Source organism: Podarcis liolepis (genome assembly GCF_965112155.1).
Source record: "Podarcis liolepis genome assembly, chromosome: 9".
Taxonomy (NCBI): domain Eukaryota; kingdom Metazoa; phylum Chordata; class Lepidosauria; order Squamata; family Lacertidae; genus Podarcis; species Podarcis liolepis.
In genome coordinates, this window is record NC_139564.1 from 36,464,019 (window position 1) to 36,486,964 (window position 22,946).

General features: G+C 41.0%; 1 protein-coding gene across 4 annotated transcripts in view; it reads left to right on the top strand.

Annotated features, from left to right (window-relative positions):
- GAB1 (GRB2 associated binding protein 1) overlaps positions 1 to 22,946 on the top strand; it is an 82,557-nt gene that overhangs the window by 37,011 nt on the left and 22,600 nt on the right. For 2 of the 4 annotated variants that reach the window (XM_083519999.1, XM_083520000.1), the window contains exon 2: positions 20,163 to 20,457. In XM_083519999.1, coding sequence (XP_083376125.1) covers positions 20,163 to 20,457 — 295 coding nt within the window. Of the gene's footprint in view, positions 1 to 826; positions 876 to 20,162; positions 20,458 to 22,946 lie in introns of those variants that run through there. The other 2 variants (XM_083520002.1, XM_083520001.1) reach the window with 2 other exon arrangements.

Below are 22,946 nucleotides of genomic sequence, written 5' to 3' on the forward strand. Positions count from 1 at the left end.
AATGCTCTATGCATAGGGCTGCCTTTGAAGTCTGCCTACAAACTTCACCTGGTTCACAAATCCAGCCGTCAGAATGCTTGTGGGGATTGATCATATTCCACCAAACTACCATCAGTTGCTTTGGTTGCCATTTGTTTCTGGGCTCAAGTTAAAATGTACCCTTTAAAGACCTGAACAGTTTGGGACCAAGTTCTACATTTAATAATAATAATAATAATTTGAAGGTTCCTTGTGACACAAGTACTTTTGATGAAGGATGTTAGTAGCAGTGTCAGAGAACATCACAAAATATGGTGGGAGGTATCTAATTAGGATGAGTTTGACAGATACTACACATTATACAATTTGCGTTGAAGCACCTTTGTTATCTCAAGAAAATACATCGGTGCAAATTTTAGGTATTGTGGTCTTCCAGACCATGTCCCCACCCCCAGTTGTACTTATTAATGCAGTTGTAGTGGTGACTTTGACCGTCACTTGCAGAACTGAAAAATGCACAATATAAACAGTACTTGGAAGGGGAGGGAGATAACCAAAGCTTTGCAGTCTTTTCAGACAAATGAATGTGTCTCTAAAGCTTTTTTTTAAAAAAAATCTGAGTCTGTTGTGTGTAATTGCTGTGCAGCAACAGCTTCCCTCCCTCTTTCTCTCTTTTGAATGCAGACAGTGGCTTGACCAAACTGTCTGATCCACTCCATTTTCTGTCTCTGTCCCCTGTGTATTGCTTCTGTTACTGTATGAATATGGAGCAGTTGAAGTCACTGACTTGGCTGAAGGCCACTTTGTGCTCTGTGTATAGCTTCTGTGAAGACCACTTTAATGAACAGTATGATGATGTGATTCAGAGATAAGCAGAGATTCAGCTTGGATGAACGGTATGTTATTCTCTTTCTATCTTGCTTTCTTCGCTGCTTCAAAATCCTGCTTAAATACTTGATATCATCTATTTTTCCACTCTTTTCTCCACCCCTTTGCATCTCTTTCTCTCTCTCTGGATTCATTTTCCTTTCTTCCTTGTTAGGCAAACTGATGCTGCTTTGATAGCTAAAGGTCTGCCTCTGTTAAGTAACATCCATTGCTCGAAGAAAAGTCTTGTTCAACAGCCTTGTAAGTTAAGATTGGTAGACGATCACTGTGTAATATATAGTATAATAATCCATGTAATCCATTTTGCAGCCCCAAGATCCCTTGGTATGAAATAAATATAGATGTAAATAAAGTATTGCATTATAACTGAGCTTATAACTTTCCTATTTATACATGGCTTTGAGTTTTTATGTAGTAGGTTTGTAAATAACAATTATTATACATGGATGTGTCTGATTCTATTAAGACAAGAAGCATCAAATTCATGAATCCCTGGATGTTATGTGGCTTGTGGCGAAACACAAACTTGTAGTGCAGTCTTATGCTGGGTTTGTTCACAGTTGGCCCATTGTAGCCAATGGTGTTTACTCCCGCATGAGTGTTTGGATCGCAGCCTTAAAGAAATAGGACGTTGCAACTTTACTTCCAGCTTTTGAACATGTGTGCCACCACTGAAATAGATAAATGGATATTTTCTGAGCATTTTTTTTTAAAAATATATGTTTAAACCATGGATTGTTCATTACATAAAGATATCAGTGGATCTACTTGGAGTTAGATAGTACTTTGGAGTCAGATAGTACTTTGAGAAATTTTGTCATTTTGGAATACTTTTAATATTTCTTTTCATGTCATTGAAAATTATTCCTACATATATTAATCTTGTTATCCTGTCTTTGTTAACTGTTTTAGTGTTTACACATTTTATTTCTTAACAGTAAGTAATAGTTAATACTGGCTGTGTGTTGTTTCAGTCTCACTAGTCTTTACATCTAGTGTAAAGTGGACTGTGTTGTCCAAACAGGGAACATGAAGGATCATATAGAGGTTACAGTTACACTGGACAAAAATCTAAAAAGTCATCCAGTGATTGCTTTAATGTATCTTGGTGTTGAGTTGTTATTGATGATGGTGGACTTAGAGTGGGGAAACCACTTTCTGAGCATAAATTGTGGTTCTTGTTGGACCCTGGACTAGCCATTTTGTCTCAAGGTAATCATTATTGATGTAAACCCCCAAAACGTATTTTCTATAGTTAAGTTTTTACCTCTATCTTCAGTACATTTTATTTTGTTTTATTGCCACAGCTAGTGGCTGATGCAAATAAAGATTCTTCTGATTCAAGGTAATCATGACAACAGAAGTAGCATGTGCTGTCCTGAGCTTCTTGGTAAGAGCTGTTCGGCTGTGGAACAGAATCCCATGAGAGGTTCTGGACTCTCCTTCCTTGGAAGTTTTTAAGCAGAGGTTGGATCTGCCATATATGGTCTAGCTGAGGTTCCTGGACTAAGGGGGGTTGGGCTAGATGACGCTTGGGACCCTTTCCAACTCTACAATTCTGTGATTCTATGGGGATAGATAAAAAAATATGAAATAATGCCATCAGTTTGCACGGCATAAGGCTTTTATTTTTTAAAGTAAAGTAAGCAAATAGATACTGAGGGCTTTCTGTCTATATCTTTGCATTTTTGGATGATGCCTACCATGGGAGATTGATGTATCTGAAATTCTTCTGCTAAAGCATTAAAGTCACATTGCAGTAGATTGCCTCATCTAAACACAGGGAACACCATTTACACAATTCTTTGTTTATTATGACAGCTGTTAAAGCTCCAGATAAAAAACTGGTAACCATCTGCCTTGGATAATTATGATTAAAGCTAATGATTTAACAATGATTAAAGCAGAGACTCAAAGTGTAGCTAACTTTGAAAAAGGGCCTTTTTAAAATCATTGGAACTGTGCACTTGTTTATGTTGGAAGTTTGCAACTTCCTACGTCTACTGCGCCTTGTTCTAGACAAGTAATGATTTTTCATCTGTGGCTGCTAATTCGTGTTAAGAGTTCAGATCATTCAGTATTTTTAAAGAAAGTCTTGTTTCCTGTAGATTGTCTTCTTTTCTGTGCTCCAATGACAAACCTCTGTGCAGTTTTGTTGCCATTTGTTCTACATATTGGTGGTGGCGTTGGAAAGTAGAGGAGAAGCCATTTGCTCCATTTTAAGAAATTGAGTATTTAAAAAGAGGTGATGCTGGTAGCTTTCTACCCTTTGCAAATGATGTGTCATCTTGTATCAAACTGAACCCTATTGTCAGGCCTTGCTGAACCTTCTAGCCTCCCACCTGCAGATTTTGCTGCAAGAAAAGCTAAAGTTGACTGGCTCTCTAATTAATATCTAGGTAACTGTAATATAAAAAATAAAGTTTAACATAATTTATTGATGAATAAGCAATGTGACTTGGCCTTCCTGTGGAATTCAGATCAATTTCTTCTCTAGTGACATGTTGATAAAGTGAGAATGACTGGAGAATTCACGTTCTGGCATTTGATATCTGTGGGTTCTGGCAGATGCTACAAGGGTTCTATGGAAACTGCCATGGTGTAAAATTGCAGAATCTGGTTGCTGTGTGCTAAGATGGATGCAGAAATAGACCATGAGGATCCCTGACCTCTTTGCCCTACATCAGCTATTCTGGATGACAACGTCGCCCTTTGTATTTTTGCTAGTCTTGGAATTACGTAGTTTGCTATCTGTGTCTGGGCCATCTTTGCTCGGGGACTGTGACAAGAAACAATTGCCAGAAATAGGCATTACAACATTATATAATGCTCTGGCAAGTGCAATTTTATATTAATTTCAAATGATACAAGTTGCTGGAGCAGAGGGGGAGTCCATCTTAAATTCATTTGCTTTTTTGATTCCCTTCCCCCTTGATTAACAGGGTTGTTTTTTCCCTCAGAGAAGTGACCATGATACCCATGGTTAAGTTTACTATAGAAACCTATAATGATGAACAAAGCAACTGGGATATATGACTGCAAAACTAAATCATAGAATCATAGAGTTGGAAGAGACCACAAGGGCCATCGAGTCCAACCCCCTGCCAAGCAGGAAACACCATCAGAGCACTCCTGACATATGGTTGTCAAGCCTCTGCTTAAAGACCTCCAAAGAAGGAGACTCCACCACACTCCTTGGCAGCAAATTCCACTGTCGAACAGCTCTTACTGTCAGGAAGTTCTTCCTAATGTTTAGGTGGAATCTTCTTTCTTGTAGTTTGAATTAGTTTGTTTGTAGACCATATTGAGCAATGTGCGGAGGATGTTTCAGCAGGAAGTCTAAAAATATTTGTTGAAGTTTTTCTCCAGAGAGACGCCTCAGAATGTCAGGAAAATGAAACATGTGTTTGCAGGGCACAGGTACTTGAAATTTTGTCTGACAAAAATCAGGTTTGGGATCTGCTTTGGGAGGTACCGTATTTTTCGCCCTATAGGACACACTTTTTCCCCTCCAAAAATGAAGGGGAAATGTGTGTGCGTCCTATGGGGCGAATGCAGGCTTTCGCTGAAGAGCGCTTCTCCCCGCTGCCGGCCCCACAAGCGCCTGGGGGGGGGAATAATTTCCCCCCCTTTATTTCTCTCCCAAAAAACCTGATGCGTCCTATGGGCCGGTACGTCCTATGGGGCGAAAAATACGGTAAACATAGATTTACAGGAGAAGTAGGGAGCCTGGGGCCCTTCACATGCTCTCTGTCCAGTGGTTAGACCAGATAGGAGTTTTATTCCAGCAACATCTGGCAGGCCACAGGTTGAGGGACCTGTGGCCCACTGGATGTTACTGGGCTGCCACTAGTCTTCTGGAACAGTGTCAGAAACTTTACTTCCCATGACGATTTACCGTATTTTTCGTCCCATAGGACGCTCCGTCCCATAGGACGCACCTAGTTTTTTTGGGGGGAAATAAAGGAAAAAAATTTCCTGCTGTCCCCCGAGCTTGTGGGGCTGGCCGATGTCTGCCCGACACATGGGGCGCTCTGCTTCAGCGCGCCCCACCCGCCGTGCGGCAGGCTACTATCCGCAGCGTGGGTAGCCCTGCGGGGAACTCCCGCAGGGCTGCCTAGGCTGCGGATGTCTTCCTGAAGCCTGGAGAGCGAGAGGGGTCGGTGCACACCAACCCCTCTCGCTCTCCAAGCTTCAGCGAAAGCCTGCATTCGCCCCATAGGACGCACCCAGATTTCCCCTTCATTTTTGGAGCGGAAAAAGTGCGTCCTATAGGGTGAAAAATACGGTATGTAGCTCTAAGGCACTTAGGAAGAAATATGCATTAGAATGCAAAGCAAATTAGGACACGGGGACATGAAACAATGCTGTCAAATTAGACCTTATGTTTAGTGGAAGAATTCTGTACAAGAGTGTCCTGTGAAATAAAGAATCTTATTTGGAGATTGTTTCAGTAATTTAACTTGTGCAATAAATAATGTGTATTATCTGCTATGAAATATGGTGGACTCGTCAGTCGGCAGTGTTATAATGATTACAATGGTGAATAAGCTGTAAATAGTGGAATGCTGATTATGTAACTTTAGTAGAACATGCAAGTGTGTTTTTCTGCTAAAATTAGTGAAATCCATAAACTGCCTTGAAGACCTGGCTTAGAAATGGCATGTAATCAATTACGCCCCCCCTCCCCACCCCTTTCTCTTTGCTTCTAGATGTTGCAGGGCAGTGTTTCAATGCTGTGTTTAGATGGTAAGCTGATTAGCCCTGTGCCAGGGGACTGGTGTAATGGGTTGCCATTCAGAGTGCACTGTGAAACCACACACACAAATTACCTCATCTCATTAGATGATCGAAACCTTGATTTGAGCGTTTCAAGATCATTTCACGAGCTCTATAGCAAGGAAGAGATACTAAAATTGTGATGGCTTCATTTACTTGGAATGAGCTTGTTAGATGTTTTCTTACAAGACAACAGCATAGATCTAGTGACAAGTTGAGACGGTTTCGTGGAGGTGCTTGTTTGAAGAGTGAGGTTTTGATCTACATACAGTACAAGCTTAATGATTCCTAAAAGGCCAAACTTCTGAGAGTAATAAATGCTATGTTCATTGAAAGCAGGGTTGAGGACCCAGTGACCCAATAGAATCTGGAGGGCCACAGACTCACCATGCCAGCTATGGGGTTTATTAAATGTTAAGTATTGAGGTTAGATTTACACTTGTGGTTTTGTGTGTGATGTTTTTTCCTTTTTCCTGGTTGCTCTTTTTGCAAACTTGAAAGGATCTGAGCTCCTGTGTAAAAGATCCAGAATTCATGTAGGTGCAAATAAGCACCTGCAGTTAGAGCACTTCAAATGGTAATGCTTTTGAGAAGCGTATTTCCCTGTTATTACTTGCCCCCAAGATACAACGTATAGACAGGAATGCCACATGAACTCTCAGACCCCGCTTTCAGGAAGGTGATGTAAGAGAGTAAATTTTTTTTTGGGGGGGGGTGTCTCGTGCTGCCTTCTCTCTCTCTCTCCTCCCCCCCACCTTACTTCCCATTGCTTTTATCCATGTCGTGTATGTTTGCAGTTAGTTCATTGCAATTATCTTGTTTTGAGTGGAGACAGTACTACATAATAGTTCATATTTTAAAAAGAGATGATTTCATAGATTGGCTAGACAAACAGACCTCAACTAATCATTCCTAGGCATGGGCCAATTGCTTCAAGCAATACCTAATCAAAATGGTCCTCTCCAGACTGGGTTTTCTTTGCAGTTGTACTCTGCAACATGTCATTGATGATACGCTACTGCTTTAGAGGTGGATTTATACTTGACCATCCACAACTCATCCTGTTTTATTAGTTATTCTGCAATGCTTCGCCAGTGTCGTTGCATTATGGAGGGGGATAGTCATAAACCAGAACATGTGTGGTATAAGAGTTTCAGGATTTCAGCAGGAAGTTATGGGACATGAACTAATTGGAAACGAAGCGTTATGTCTGCCCCAAAACATTTGGGTGGGCAAACACTATTGAATGCTGGCTGGGGTATTACCACCTGATGCCAACTTGAACACCAATAATGAACACACAATTAAAAGGATCTCTGAAGGCGCCTATTGTCACTGCAATCAATTGTTGAGTTGGCTTCCCAAACAGGGCAGAAACAGCCTTAAGGCAAGGTGGTATAAGCAAAACAAGCCAAATCTATGCTAAAATGAAGAAGGTGGCCTGTACCAAACCCCACAGCATAATTAAATTATTGACACTGAAGCTGTTGCAGTGTTCAGCCACTGCCACTCCATAGTTCCATAGTACTTGTATTGAAGGAGCAGACCTTGTTGATGGGTTGTTTGCAATTTGAAGCAAAAGGCAGGAGTGGCGGACATGACTTTTAACAGATCGGCATCGGTTGCTTCGGAATAGTAATGTCAAATTCATATAAGTGAGCTGGGTGAATGAGAAGGTAGCACAGTTGGCAGCAAGTGAAGACTTGTCTCACCAGGGTGGACTGCAAAGAATCTATTTTAACCTCTAAGCGGTTTTCTGTGGCTAAAAGGGAGCACAGGAATGCAGCTTGGAATCCAGCATTTAAATTTAAAAATGTGTGTGTGTGTGTGTGTCGCTATCTGGAATATCTCTGATCCTCTCGGGCTGGCCAGATCTGAGACTTTGTTCTGCTGTGAGAAGATGCAGTGCCTTAGCTGGGAAAGGCAAGCTTACTGAGGCTGGTGGCATCTGTTTCTCCTTTCAGAGAAGCATGCAACTAAAGAAGTGTGAAGAAAGTGCTGGGTTTTCTTGCCAAAATTCACAAGCGTCAGGATTGAGACCATCTGCCAAATGTTGTGAGCAGCGGTTTAGGAATAAATGATCAGAATGAGTCAAAAGTGTTGAGGCAAAATATGTCTTAGTTTTGTTTGGGGCTGAAATTTGTGCTGTGTAATGCTCGCTTTGGCAAAAGCGTTCAATGTTGTGAATGCTTGTATATTTATGTATTTGTTCATGTAGCAATTCTGTATACTAACAGAGAATTTGTTCTCCCAGTGTGGATCCTTTTGTAACCAAAATGGCGGCATCCATGCACAAGAATTAGATACTAGCCTGCTGGGAAGGGGAAGCTTGGGCAAGATGCTCTCAGTGGGTCCCCACCATAAGCTGCTCCATCTCCTACTTTGCCACTGGTAACCGCAACCCTTTTGTTTGGCCTTTCCTTCTGTTCCCAGTCCACAGAACCACCCAGAAAGATAGCGCATGGCAACAATTGTATGCTGCTGTACCACCATATTTCATGCTGGAGAAGAAAGGTGAATAGAGCCTGGAGGTTCTGGGAGTCAGGAGTCACCACCTGCAGTGTTGTGAAGTTTAGCAGGTGCCCAATAGTGCTTACCCCCAACGCTGGCCTTGGGGAGTGCCAAGGTTTGCAGAAGGTTTACAAAAGCAAAAACTGGTAGGTGGGAACCTAAAAATAGGCCCAGTGATCACAGAATGCTAACTTAGTGTTGTGGGGGAATTTGAGAATGAGGTGTGTGTGTGTGGGGGGGGGAGACTGGATTGGACTATCCTGGAGAGAGCATGTCTGCATGGAAGCTGAATGAGGGCACTCTGCCCTGCTGCCTCATTTGAACCTGGTATTATCCACATTTGACTGGTAATATACTAAGGCTTTTAAGTGTTGGGAAATACATTTGTATACAGTCATACCTCGGGTTGAAGTTGCTTCAGGTTGAGCGTTTTCAGGTTATGCTACGTGGCGACCCGGAAGTAATGGAACGCGTTACTTCTGGGTTTCTCCGCTTGCGCATGTACAGATGGTCAAAATGACGTCAAGCACATGCGCAGAAGCGGCGAATCGCGATCCACGCACGCATAGACGCGGGTTGCGTTCGCTTCAGGATGCGAATGGGGCTCTGGAACGGATCCCGTTCGCATCCGAGGTACCACTATATGTTTCATTTATCTTTTTTCTAATGGTTTGTTTTTTAAATAACTCATCTCTATAAACTACCATGGGGACTTTTTCAGGGGGTTAGGAGGACAAGATGTCCCTAACCTCACCTGGCAACTGTTTCGGTATGTAAAATGTGGAGTAAAAAGGCTTATGTTAGGTATGTTGGTACAAATTCCATTTTGTATATCTTTAAGGGCCTTTTAGGCTGCTTGCGATATGCAACATGTGGATGTTAGTATGAGATCGAAAGGGAACAGGAGTCCTTTCTGTTTGCTGTCCTTACAGAATCAGGAAGTACAAAAAAATAAATTCAAAGTTACTTGTGGAAATGGCTTGAGGGTTGCATCTCCTCGTGCTGTGTTTTATGTAACACGCTTCTTCAGATCACTTAAAGGTTCTGCAGGTGTCTTTCCTTGTTCCACAATATGTTTTCTTGACTAACTGGATTCCATGCACATCTGGACAGTAAAACAGATCATGATCAGGAACCAGGGAACTATGCAGCTAGTTCTGTGAGCTCTACATTTGCGAGATAATCTTGAAGATGAGTCCGGGGAACTACCAGTGTTCAGGACTGTGAAGAAAGAAAACCCAAACTTTGTTGCTGTATTTTTGTGTTTGCACATGTGTGCGTTTGTCCTAAGAAGCCCAGTCAACAAGCTATGTGTATAACTGGCATTGGGCCAAAACATTTAGCCTCAAGAAGTCCCCAAGCAATAAAAGCTAGATTTTAAAAAATGCCATTGGGAGTTGCTTCTGAGGTAAATGTAAAGGCAAATGGGGGTAAGCTAAAGCAGCCAAACATGATGTGACAGAGCACTGACAACAACAAAGGAAACATGAAGGCATAGTTCTTCTGCGGCTCATAAATTAAACGTGGGCCTCTAATGCAGAACGGGAGAAAGGAGATGAATAAAAAGTGTTCAGGAATACTTGTATATTTGGTGAGGGACTCATGTGCACTACTATTTTTAGTAGCATTAATGCACAGAGGTGTCCTTTATATCACAGGAAAGTGCAGTACACTTCCCTGCTCTTAGATTTACTGTTGCCAAATGGCAGAAAGCTCTGTATGTTGAAAGGCAGTTGGAACAGAAGCCAAGGACTGGAGTTGGAGTGTGGGTCAGGAGGTCCACATTTTAATCAAAGATGCCTTTTGTGTAACCGTTTTCATCCATGACAAGGCACCTGCAAGTTTCCCGGAACGGTAAATTTAGTTTATAAGGCATATAATTTCTTGGTAGATTGTGGAGTCCAGCAGAAGTTAGCACAACTTCAGCCCCCTTTGGGCATTATTCATTTGATGATGATCCCATAGGTAAGGGGAGTCTGTGCCTTTGCCCCTGGCAGTGTATGGTTCCCTGCCCACCCCCCACCCCCTACTTTGTGCACAGACGCCTTCTTAGGGGAAGATTACACACATAGAACTTCCTTCAATCTTTCATGCATAGATGTTGGGAGTGTGAGGCCAGGGAACTACATAATATCAGGGGTCAGGCCGATGGGGTGGCAAAGTCACTGCCCCTTCTTTCTGTGAAGCCCTCTACATGCAAATGGCTGTGAGTAAGTGGTCTTTTCCCCCCCTTTTCTACCCAACATGATTAGTTCCTGGCCTTCCTTCCTAACTTTTAGTGTACACTATTAATTTTTAACTCAGTTTTGTGAGTGCTAATCCAACACTAGAACCTTATTTCATGTTAACATTATTTGCCAGTTAAAGTAGCACCTGGTATCTCTTGTCTTGGCTAAGTATCCTCTGGTTTTGTTGGTCTCCTTAAAGGCATGTGGGGGAGAGCAGGATATCCTTTTTCAGTTATTCCTTGGCGTTATGGCAGCATAGGCTCCAGTCTCAGGATGGAAGTGAAAAGTGTGTTCTGAACTTCTCCAAGCACACTTTGGCTCACAGAACTGAAGAAGCTCTTAGCTTCTCTTTTGCCGGGTGTCAAATAAATGAATTTGACACTGGGAAATCTTAAAACTGAGCTACATAAAGGAAGGGCAACGCATGATTCCGCCAGCCTTCTCTCGTGAGATTACATAAATGAAAAGTGGAAAACAAGAAATGTACTTACTACAATTGTACCCTGCCCCCCCGGGGGGAGTTCAAAGTGGCTTACATATGGTTCTCTGTGGACTCTCTTCCCTACTTAGCTCCAGTAGCTGAACTGAACCACATCCATTCAGACCATCCTCTTTTCAGGAAATAATTGCCAACATTTGCAAGCAATTAAAACTTTCCTGAAGGACTGCATATGAAATATAAAATGTATGCTGTATGTAGAAATGTAGGGTTTTTTTAAAAAAGCAATAATGTAATAGAGAATCCATAGAAAGATACAAATCACAGGTTAAGAGTTTTGGCATTAAGCTTTATAGGTTTACTATGCATGACAACTGCCCGTGTTCACTGTCCTTTTTTTTTCTCTTCACAGCACAAAAATAGTATTTGGTATGCAAGGATAAAATCAGCTTTAGGCAGTTTGTTCACCAGTGAAATAAGTACCTCTTTCCTTTACATTAAATCATTCTGAATGCATACAATTGCTGTTATTTTCATTCTATTGTGTCTGCTTCCTGTTGGTCAAAGGTTAGTAGAATAGGGTGGTGTATAACGAGATGGAAAGCTGACAGGAAGACTTAACGCTGTGCTTATTTTGGGGTAGACACAACTACTGAAATGGTCGGGATTTTGTGGCTGTGCTGAAAACAAAATGAGGTACTTTTATTATCCAGTTTCAAGGTCCTTTTGTACAAATGCACAGTCCTGTTTTTAAACTTGTTTCAATGGCAAATAAAAGCAACTCTAAAGTTACTTTATTTAATAGAAAAAATGTATTTTAGAAAATTATGGTTAACTTTTCCTCCTAAGCAATTCTGTTTGGTTTAATGATATATATTCGGTCTTTTTAAAATAGTCACTGTTCAGACTTCAAGAACAGTCCTTTGTTGATAGTGTGTAATACAACTGCCTTGGAACCTGAAAGAACACTTTCAAAAAGTACAGTAATGTCCACCTTTTAATGTTTGTTGTTGAATAACAGTGTTCTTAAGAGCTAATCTAGATGACATTTATTGAGAAACAGCTGCTTGCCTAAGACATGTTACATGTGGAAATCAGAGTAGAGGATTCTTGTAACTTTGTTAAAATGAAACCGGTAGATTGTAATACTCATTGATCCACAAGAAAGTTGTTCTTTGTTGTGTGACTTGAGGTTGTGTTGAATTGCCTACTCTCAAGGTCTCTAACTGCCCAGTCATGAATTCATATGTAAGAGTGTGGCTTCATAACAAATTACTGTACTTTTTAAAGTAAATGTTCATTCATCGTACTGAAAGGGAATGTGAAAGGAAGAAAAAATGAGCGGCAGAAGATGACATATGAGGGTCTGTCTTTCTCATCAATCCATCTCTGCTGTATTGTTCTGTTGCTGCTGCTGCTGCTGCTGCTGCTGCTTATTATTTATAAAGTTCTTAAAGTTGCTAGGAGCTGTACAGAAAGTACAAATGAACACAAATCCTAGCAGGAGGTTTACAATTTAAAAAATTGACAGGAAAGTAAAAGGGGCTCCAATGAAGTGATTAAGGCTGCAATCCGATACAGTTACCCTGGGATGAAGTGTCATTGAAAACAGTGTGGCGTCTGAGTAATATACAGCAGTGGTCTGTATAAATAACAAATTTTGCTAATGCATGTGCATTAAAAAAAAAAAAAGCTTTGAAAAGCAGAAAGGTGTAAACTTGGATTAAACTTCTTAAAATGTAGTTTTTATCTCTTTGAGAGGTTGGACGCTTATGTGATAGCTGTTGGTTTTCAAAGCAGAACCTGACCACAGACTGGTTTTAGTGCATTTGTTCTTCATATCTAAGTTTGTGCATTTAAGGTGGAGGGGTATTTTGGTTTCTCCTTATGTTATTTTTTTTTTAAATGAGTCCTGATGAGAGCAGATTACACCAAAGCTTGCACATTTTATTCAGAGAAAGGGGTTGAAACTTAGAAGAATGTAATGTAAATAGCTGTGAGTCTTAAAAAGACTTGGCACTGTTGGTAAAATGGATATATATGGAGCAATTCTATTCAGGGGCATTAATAAAGAGTTGAGTAATGAGGGGAGGCACTTGAAAGAGCCCCCCCCAAAGTTGTCTTAATATAAAAACGGGAACCACTGGACAAAAACAGCGGAATATATGGTGGCTTCTGAACTGCTGTTACAGCAATGCCACCAGAATGAACCACTTGGAGGATATGGTGGAATGGAACATGATATCAGATGAGTTTTACAAAAGCTAGACAGTGAAAGGAATTTAAACAATACATCTTTCCATTGTGTTCATCTAGTTAGGAGAACAGTTGTAGAAGAGACAGAAAACGTTTCTCGAACAACAGAAAATATACTTGAAGATGTATTCTATTGTTGAGCACAGGGAAGCATAGCATGCAACTAAAAAAAAAAGTCACAGGTAAGACCAATTGGGCATATTAGGAAACCATGATTTCCTTTTACATCTGAACCAGGCCAAAAGCACAGGTTTGCCTACCCTTGTTTTTGCAATAATGAGATGGGATATTATGGGAGTGATATTCATATTGTGATTTTAAGTCAAAGGAATGTTCTGAAATCATTCCCATTATTAAAAAATGGTCTGATTCTATGAGTAACCCATAATAACTCAGAATCCCAGGCCAGCTTGGAATATCTGTATTTCTTCTTAGAATAAGACATGCAACCAAATCCTTTCCATATTTACTATTCCCTTTAGTGTTGGGTGTTAAAAACCTTTGATTTAGGTCGGGGGGTGAATTGGGAACCAGTGAAGATGGCAAAGCTTATTAATATTTATATTTAAGATGTATATAGTGCTTTCAAGTCCTTAACATGTGTTAGCTAGTTGCAATTTTTAGAACGACTCTATAAGGTTAGTATTCTCTCCCATATTGTGCATGGGGTGTGGGAATTGAGGCTGAGAGTGAGTGACCTGCCAAATACCATCTGTTGAGTTTATGGAAGAGGTGGGATTTGAACCACACACTTCAAGATTCACAGCTCAGTTTCTTAGCCACTAAACTACACCAGCTCTCCAGCCTATTGGGCACCACTGATGGGGCCAGGATGACATTTTCTCAGTCATCCTGACTGGTGTCACAAAAGTTAAACCTTACTTTTGCTACTGTTCAGGCTAATAACTTGAACATAGGGTTAATGAGTAACTGTAGGTACATAGGAAGATTAGTTTAAAGTTATTGCATTATAATTTATCATACCATGTGTATACTAACAGCGATGGGAAACTGAGCTTGTGAACACTCTTACTTGTACCTTAGAATCATGGAATAATAAAACTGTAGAGTTTTAGCACATACATGAACGTAAGAGGGCCTTCATACCTCATCACACCAAAAGGCCTGTCTAGTCCAGCATCCTGCTTCCACAATTGCTGTGGGAATCCCAAGAGCAGGACGTGAGAGAGATGGTGCTCTTCCACCATCAGTCCCAAGCACTTGTATTCAGAGACACATTCATTCTGGTGGTAGTACATAGCTATGATGACTGGTAACTGTTGAACGCTTTATCCTCCATAAATTTGTCTAATGCCTCTTTAAAATGAAGTTGATGGCCACCACTACATATTGTGGAAGTGGATTCCTAAGTTTTTAGCTGTGCAAAGGAGTACAGTGGTACCTTGGTTCTCAAACGCCTTGGTACTCAAACAACTTGGAACACAAACACTGCAAACCCGGAAGTGTTCCAGTTTGTGAACTTTTTTGGGAAGCCAAACTTGCTCTGTTTTGAGTGTTACGCTGAGGTCTGTCTGTTTTTGCTATTTATTTTGCGTTTTTGTTTTTGTGGCTTTTTTGTTTTGCTTTTGTGACTGTGTGCAACCCCGTTCAGCTGCTGATTAGTTGATTGTGTGACTGCAGTACATTGTTTATTGCTTTCATTTTATGGATCAAAGGTCTTGTTAGATAGTAGAATTCATGTTAAATTGCTGTTTTAGGAGTTGTTTTTAAAAGTCTGGAACGGATTAATCCATTTTTCATTACTTTCTATGGGAAAGCGCACCTTGGTTTTGGAACAATTTGGTTTTGGAACGGACTTCTGGAATGGATTAATTTTGAGAGTCGAGGTACCACTGTACTTACTTTAGTGTGTTGTGCTTCTCACACAATCTTTGGATAACCCTGGCCACATGGCTACAACAGGTTGAGGTGGCCTTTAGAATAGTCTTTTATTACATGAACAAAACTGTAATTATACAGCAGCATTCTAGGAGTGTTTCTAATAAAGAATGCTATAACAGCGCTAAGTACCATATGGTTGGTAAAACCTTAATAGTGATAAAGTTCTTTGGGTTGCATAAAAAACTACTAATTACTAAGTGTGTAACAACTGTAAAGCATAGCAAACTTTCTCTCTCTCTTTGTTCTTCTTGCTTTTCTGACTGTTTTTTTCCTATTATTTTTTCCAGTGTAGTTGAACAAATTCCATTTCAGATTGCTAAGCACAAAGCTCTTCAATGCTGCTTTTCTGTTTTCAATGTTTTCTTTGTTTGTATAAGCAAGCTAAAGTTAGAACTGACCAACACAAAACTAGCAAATGGTGACAATAGATTGAAAACAGGAAATTTTGGCCGTGTGTGTGTGTGTATTCTGAACAGATTATAAGGATGATAGCTGGTGGAGTGGAAACTTCCACTGAGACTGTTTTTTCCTTATTTTCCCCTGCTAGAAAAGATGAGGCTTCCTGGAAAACAAGCCTTACGAGGTGTGAGTGCACAGTGTTTTTATGTCTTGGTCAATATCTTAGTAAAGGTGCGCTGGATATTTTCCACAGTTCATTCATATTTGTGAAAGATTTTGCAAAAGGCATTAAGAGACATGGACCTCCATTCATCTCAAATAATATTTTCACCATTCTCTGAGATCAACCTGGCACCAGCTTTCTATTGAATGCCTGAATAACAGTTGTGTGTGGAGTCGAAGATGGGGCTGTCTCTGCCCCCACATTGGCAAGGGGATGTCTACAGGGGGAGCTTGTTGTATGTTCATTGCCTCCTACTCTTGCACATGATATGGAACCCTTGTTGTTTCAGTGGGGAGGATCCTGCATGCATACCACAGGGAGGTCAGGTGGTTATGTGGGGCCAGTGGTCGCAGCCCCAGTCTTGTGCTGCGTAGGGAGTTAAAGCTCATGATTGAATTCCTGAATCAGGCTTCTGTTTATTGTGACATTTGATACTGTTGTCAAGTAGCACTCCATAAAACAAATGTGAGAATATTTAAAGCAAATTACATTGAATTTTCACATTTAAAATGATACAAAGCAACTATTTTAATTAAAGGGAAAATAGGGAAAACCTCACCGTTTGCTTGTTTAAAAGGCAAGGAAACGAGAGGTTGAGGCTCATTCCGATACACCTTTACATGGGGGTTAGCCGCATTGAGTACAGGGAGGCCTTACTTTCGAGTAGTCAAACATGCTACTGTGCTGTAAATTGTTTTGTTTGTAGCTTTTGTTCCTTTGTCTTCGCTGATCAACATTCTGATCCTCAGTTTTAGGGCTGGTGGTGTAACATCCCTACAATACCAACACTAATTATGGTTTGGATTAAGCTGTTTCGTTTCTCTGTCTTGGAGGAAAAGTTAACATTTGCTTATTGTAGTAACACTTCTGTAAGCAAAGATCTGTTGAGGCTTTCTGAGCATGCTCTTTCAGTTCCAACATCAGATGTCCCAGTTGCAAAACGTAAGTGGATTTTTGTGAAGTATCTCTTCATGGGCGAATGAACGTATAAACTTTGTAAGAATTCTGTTCAGGAACAACCCAAATGTTTTGGGTTTGGAAAGTACCTCCCAAAGCTGTTCTCCTTAACTTCTGTTGTGTAGCATGGGCTTCTGAAGCACTTCTCAGTAAGGCAATGTAGAGCTTCCACCAGGCAGCCAACACTAAAATGTTAAAAATAGAACATGCTTCAAGAATGCCAGATATTTTCAGATAACAAAGAGTGATTTATGTGGGCTCCCTTTTCAGTTTGACAAAACATAGAAGGGCCTTTGTACTATGATTAGCACGCGTGCTGATGTCAGTTCTCTTGTCTAGCTTCAAGCTTTATTCTGCTGCTAAATTGTGCTTTTGTGCTATAATCCAGAGAAGCTTTGTGTCTGCCTTATTAGTGTGTAGTTTATGGAATTGCTTTTGTTTCTGAGGATAGTCTGTGCCAGTTTCAGTGTGAGTGACTCATTATGCAACTGAAATAAACATTCCCATTTTCACTATGTGGAAAAAGAAATCTTCTGGGGAGATAAGGGGAGGGGGCACAGCAGCAGGTGTTAATGGCCACTGTTTCAGATACTTGGTACTTTGTGGCTTGCCAGGCTAAAAAGAAGGTCTGTTTGGATTATCAGTTTATGAAACTGGCTCCAGTGAGAGTTGTATTTTACCCTCTGTGTTGAATTGGGTCTCTGTTAGCACTGAAATACAGAGGCGATTTCAACTCATGAATGTGCAGGATTAGGAAGTAAACTTCCAAATTACCTTCATTCGGTGTGTTGCAACCACATCAATAAACAAATTGCAGCTCAGTTTTGTGCAGCATTTTATTCTGTATTGTATCTTCTCCCGCCTTCCTCCCCATTAGCATTTTTTACACAACCCAAAGAACTTGATCATTATTAAGGGTATACCAACCACATAGGACTTACAGCATTCTTTATCAGATCACTCCTGTCTTATTAACAGTTTTGCTCATGTATTTGAAGGGTGTGGAGGGGGAAAGCAAACTCAGGCCCCTCCACGTAAAAATGACCTCCCCAATCAGATCTGGGAGTGGGGCAGGTAACAACTTCTGGGTCAGGAGGGACAGGACTGTTCCTTCTGCACTGGGACAGCATTGGAATCCTCACAGAAGGCTGTTTGATGGTGTGACCCTCCTCCTTTGCTGTTGTTAGCGGCAGTTTTGGTTTCTTGGTCTCAGTAGACAGCAACCCCTCCCTGGATGTACTCTCTACCCAGATATTTTTTCTGCCTGTAGGCATCTCCCCCCTCCTCTCCACCCCCCAAAAGCCACATAATTGGAAGTTAAACAAGTGTTTGGATTATAAACTGCGCAAATATGAGTTGTACTGGAACTTCTTCTTCAAAGCTGTTTAAAAGAGGCTGTGCCAAGTTGCCATCTCTGGTCCAAGCAAACTGAAGAATTGCCGGGGCGACACAGGAGTCTCAGTCTAGTCTAGCAGCAGCACAATGAGAGCTCCAATGATAGTATGTGGTCATGTAAATTATAGTATAGAAGAGGAAGAATTTTCGTTCTTGTTTTCATTCAGAATTTTGCACTTTGTATTGCGATTGTGAGTTTAGATAGCATGCTACTTAGATCTGCCAGTTACCTATTGGGATTATTGTTACCAAGCCTACACATGTCCTGGTTTATGTTACATGAACACATGTGTTTAAAAGTGCAACCATTAAGGTATGATATTTGAAATCTTTGTTCCAAAGTTTGCTATATGTCACAGAGGTTATTGCACTGTACTTACACTTTTAATCACTTGGCGGAATTGGCAAATACAACTCAGTCCCAGTTTGGAGTTAAACACAATAATATTTACTTATTTGTGTGCCAGAATTGTGGTGAGTGAATAATTTGATTTGTGGTTTGAAGCACCAAAGCACCAAATGCACTATTACAGAATTGCAAGATGGGTTGGTTGTTGAAAAACTATATGCAGGCTATCCAAACCCACATGGCCTGAAGCAGTAGCTGACACTTGGAGGCAGGGAGTCTAATGGCTGCTGTCGTGTAAGAAGTGAGAAGCATTGTCAGGGATGTTGCTGGCCAAGGCATGCCAGGAGGATGAACTATCAAGTGCAAATGACCTGGGCTTGGACCATGGGAGGGCAGAAAGATGGCAAGATTTAAGAAATGAAGCAGGTGGAGAGAAGTGAGAGGAATAAAATGCCAAACACTATTTGTCCCAGAGAAAGAAGGGGAGGCTTCCTTGAGGTCCCAAGCATGCACTCTGATGTCCTTGGAACGCTCAGCCAAATAAGATTTTAAAATACTGTACAAATGTTGTCCAGAGAGCATGTGAAACTTGCGTTCCCTTAAAGTTCCTGCCCAAACCACCAGACAAGGAGAAGAGGCAGGGAGGAGGTCTGCTCCCATGGGGATCCTTGACGGCAAGTAGACTAGGCAAAGTGAAGTGAATGGGCAGTCTCATGGGAGAAACACTTAACTTGTGAAGCAACGCTTCTGGCCAGAAGACTGAACAAAGTGGGAACTGAGGGGACAGGACTTCCTGAGGGAAGCAGTCACTCTTAAGACAAAAGACAGTTACATTAGGGACAAAGCAAGATGGAGGGGAACATTGGGAGTTAATTAACTCAGTTGCTGAGTCATTACCAAGCTTATCAATGCAAGTTTCCTTCTGCATAGTGTCAGGGATGTCAACCGAAGAGTCTTTGTCCAACCTGGTGACTGAGATGACTTTTGTGGGGAGAGGTGGAGGCATTTCCCATTCAAAGTTAGACTTACTGTAAATTTCAACTTAATTCAATTACCAGACGTAGGTGCTTGCTGGAAGGTGTCCTAGAAGTGATTAATGTTATTTGAATTTATGTTGCTGAGATATTGGGGGGGGCAGCAATTAGGCTTTCATGATTGATTGTGCATACTGGTTCTTGCAGGGAAATTCTCCTATGCAGCAGCTGCTGTAGAGATATTTGGTAGAAGCCACTAGAGCTCCCCATGATGGGACTAAACTTGAACTGCCACAGTTTCCTCTTATTGTCTTGCAATGGCACTGCACTGATTGTTTACAGTACTCACGTACTGCTCAACCAAGCTATGGCTTGGCGTGACAAGTGAACACAGAGGGAAAATTGTGGCCCCTGCCTGGATCTACACCGTGCTATCAAGAGCTAAGTCATCATTTGGCTTAGAGTTGGCTGCACACCTGACCCCCATGGTTTGTATGCTCAAGACATGGGTTGTTTTTGGCTTACCCCTATGATTGCTCATTGATGGTTAGCTGTGGCTTCGCTTAGCATTACATGTGAACTGGATCAATGTCTCTGGGCATGTGCAGAGTTCCAGTCGAACTGAGTTTCTTAGTAACAGATTGCACTCTGGACCAACCATGTGCCTCCTTTTCCCTCTTAGGCCGCTGCTGTCCCTTTTAGTGGAGGTTTAGTGAACTAAATAATAATTCATGATATTTAAGATTTCCAGAACTTTGGTCTAAGATACAATTTTACAGCTTTGAATATTTTACAAAACTGTTTATTGTGTCCAGCGCTGGCCGAGTAATGCACTGGTATAAAATATGAATTGCCTGAATCTTTTCTGCCTTCCCTTCTCTAGGCATGGAAGAGGAGGTGGTTTGTGCTCCGCAGTGGTCGACTGACAGGGGATCCAGATGTGTTGGAATACTACAAAAATGACCATGCCAAGAAACCAATTCGTATCATTGACTTGAACTTGTGTCAACAAGTGGATGCTGGATTGACATTTAACAAAAAAGAATTTGAAAACAGCTATATTTTTGACATCAACACAATAGACAGAGTCTTCTACTTGGTTGCCGACAGTGAAGAGGAGATGAATAAGTGGGTTCAATGTATTTGTGAAATCTGTGGGTTCAACGCTACTGAAGAAGGTAGGATTCCCCCCTTGGTCCCCCCTCCCCCAGCATTTAATTTGTATTCTTTCCCCCTAGGAACCCCAAAGCACTCTATGAGACAATTGCAAGGCAGTGCAGATGTCTGCTGTGCTGTGTTTGCTTGTTTTAAAAAACTGCACAGTGTTTGGAAGTTTGCAAATATTGGGTCATCATGTAGACGCAGTCAACAACTGAAGAGTTTTATTTTGAATTCTTTATACTATATAGAGCTACATTTTTGTATGTTTCTCTAGAAGGCATTGCCTTTTTGGAGGCAAAAGAGAAAGGCTCTGTATTTGGTTTTATAGGCTTGAATATTTTTAGGACAGTATTTGCATAGTGGCTAGTAACGAGTTTTTATAATTTGTCTGGCTGTAGATTTAAACATATATATTTGTGGTTGTAATAAGCTAGCTGAACAGGTAAAGCTTGATTGCAGCTTGAGCATTGGGGTTGACTTGCCAGACTGTGGTTATGTGGAACAGTGGCCACAGAAAAGCAGATCTTTTAGTACACAGCAATAAAATAATAATAATTAATGGAACCTGACTTAGTATTTGTTACCTACCATTGCAAAAATTCCCCAAGGATCTTAACAGCTACTCCCTGCTATTAGTTCATAGACATGAAAATGAATTTATTCACTGACTATTCTGACTTTCCCAGCATGTCTTGAACATGTAATGGCACTTTTAACACGAGGAACGTCTAGCTGACTTGTATTAACGCACCATCAATGTCTCCAAGATGTCGCATTGCCCTCATTTCACCATTAATGCTTGAAAGCTAAGATAGAAGAGTTCTGCTGGTGCACTGGGACTTCTGTTTCCCCTTCTTCTCCTATGTTCTCTTAAAACCTGCTCTGGTGTGTCCTCTGGAGCTAATTTTAAAGAATGGGGAGCTGGAGGGGGGGAGGAGAGGAAGAAGACATTCCAGTGCATGTATGGAGCTACAGTGTTAGATATGGCTCCTGGTTCACTTGTCACATTAAACCTTGGCTTAGGACAAATGCATATGCTCCCCAAGTCTCTGAAGTGGGACTTATGGTTATGCTCTCTCCAGACTAACCACAAGGTGTGACCAGGAACAATCCTTGGCTAACTCATGGTTAGTGAGGACAGAGCTTAACCATGAGTTCCGTTTTGTACAACACATTAAGTCAAACCTTGGCTTAGGTCAAATGGCCACAGGCAGCAAAAAGGGAGGTGCAAAGCACCTGTCAGCTTATTTCCAGGAGCCCATGCATCCACACCAAGTCAACATCTTGCCCAAGACCTTGCAACTATACTGTGGTTAAGGTGAGATTTTAGCCCAAGTCTTCCTAGTATGATTCTGAAATGTGAAGAAGGCTTTTCAAAATTGTGTCCTGATTTTTGTAAGGTTTCTGCAGGAAAGGCAAGAAATGCTGTTTGAATCCTTCAGCAAGAGATAGATTTGCACATTTAAAAATCTGAGAAGCGAACATGCAATTTTTAGATGTGAAAATCTATCTTTTGCTGAAGGATTCAAACAGCATTAATGTGATTGTTTTGAAAGATCCTATAAACACACATTTTCACTGTGGAGGAGCATTTGAAACTGGCATCATCCACACATGTCTTGAGGCAGTCGAGTCTGTTCTGCCACCTCATTCCTACCCCTAGTTCACTGCGTGTGTAGACTCTGCCTCTTTATTAACTTACAGGATACAAAGTGATATTGAATGTAGGATAAAAGAGGTGTAGGAAGTTGCCTGTACAAATGTTCACAATGTTGTACAAAATAACGTGTGGGCTTTTAATCAAAATAGATGCATGTGATTCAGATGTACTCCCTGCTTTGGATGATGTGCTCTGAATTGGCATGGTTTACAGCTTGCAGACAAAACTCCTTTTGTCCCATGCTCCTTTGTAAGCTAATCACTTAACGTCCATTGCCATTGTATCTGCACATTTCTACTTGGTATCAATTTGAAGTGCAGTCGGATTGTTTTGCTTCTGTGCAGATGTCCTAAGTGACTCATTCCTGAAAACGAGTTGCAGTGCAAGACAATCACTGCAAGACAATTTTGTTTGTAGCTGATTCATCACTTTCCGTTGCCTCTTCCCATGTTCTGTGAAGTGTGCCTCCATCTCTGCGTCTGAATCTGACATTGCTTAAGGTCTTATCATTGTGGAGGGGTGGAGCTGGTATCTAAAACATGTTCACGCTGCCTTTAAATTATTTATTATTTCTCAAAAGGTTGGTGGTAATTTTCTGCTCATATGTAAAGCTGGATATTGGGAAAGATCCAGTTTATGTGTATTGTACAGTGTGCTACACCAACATGGGGCGGCGTTTAAGAAACACGCAGATGTTATGTTGTTGGTTGTGGCAACCAAGTACAGGAAGAGAAATGAATATTTTGCTATTCTGAAAGGTCTTTGGGGGTCATTTGCTGTGGCTTTCTGATGTTAGAATTTAGCATGCAGATTCACCGAGGGACACATTTGAAACAGTAAGCAGTC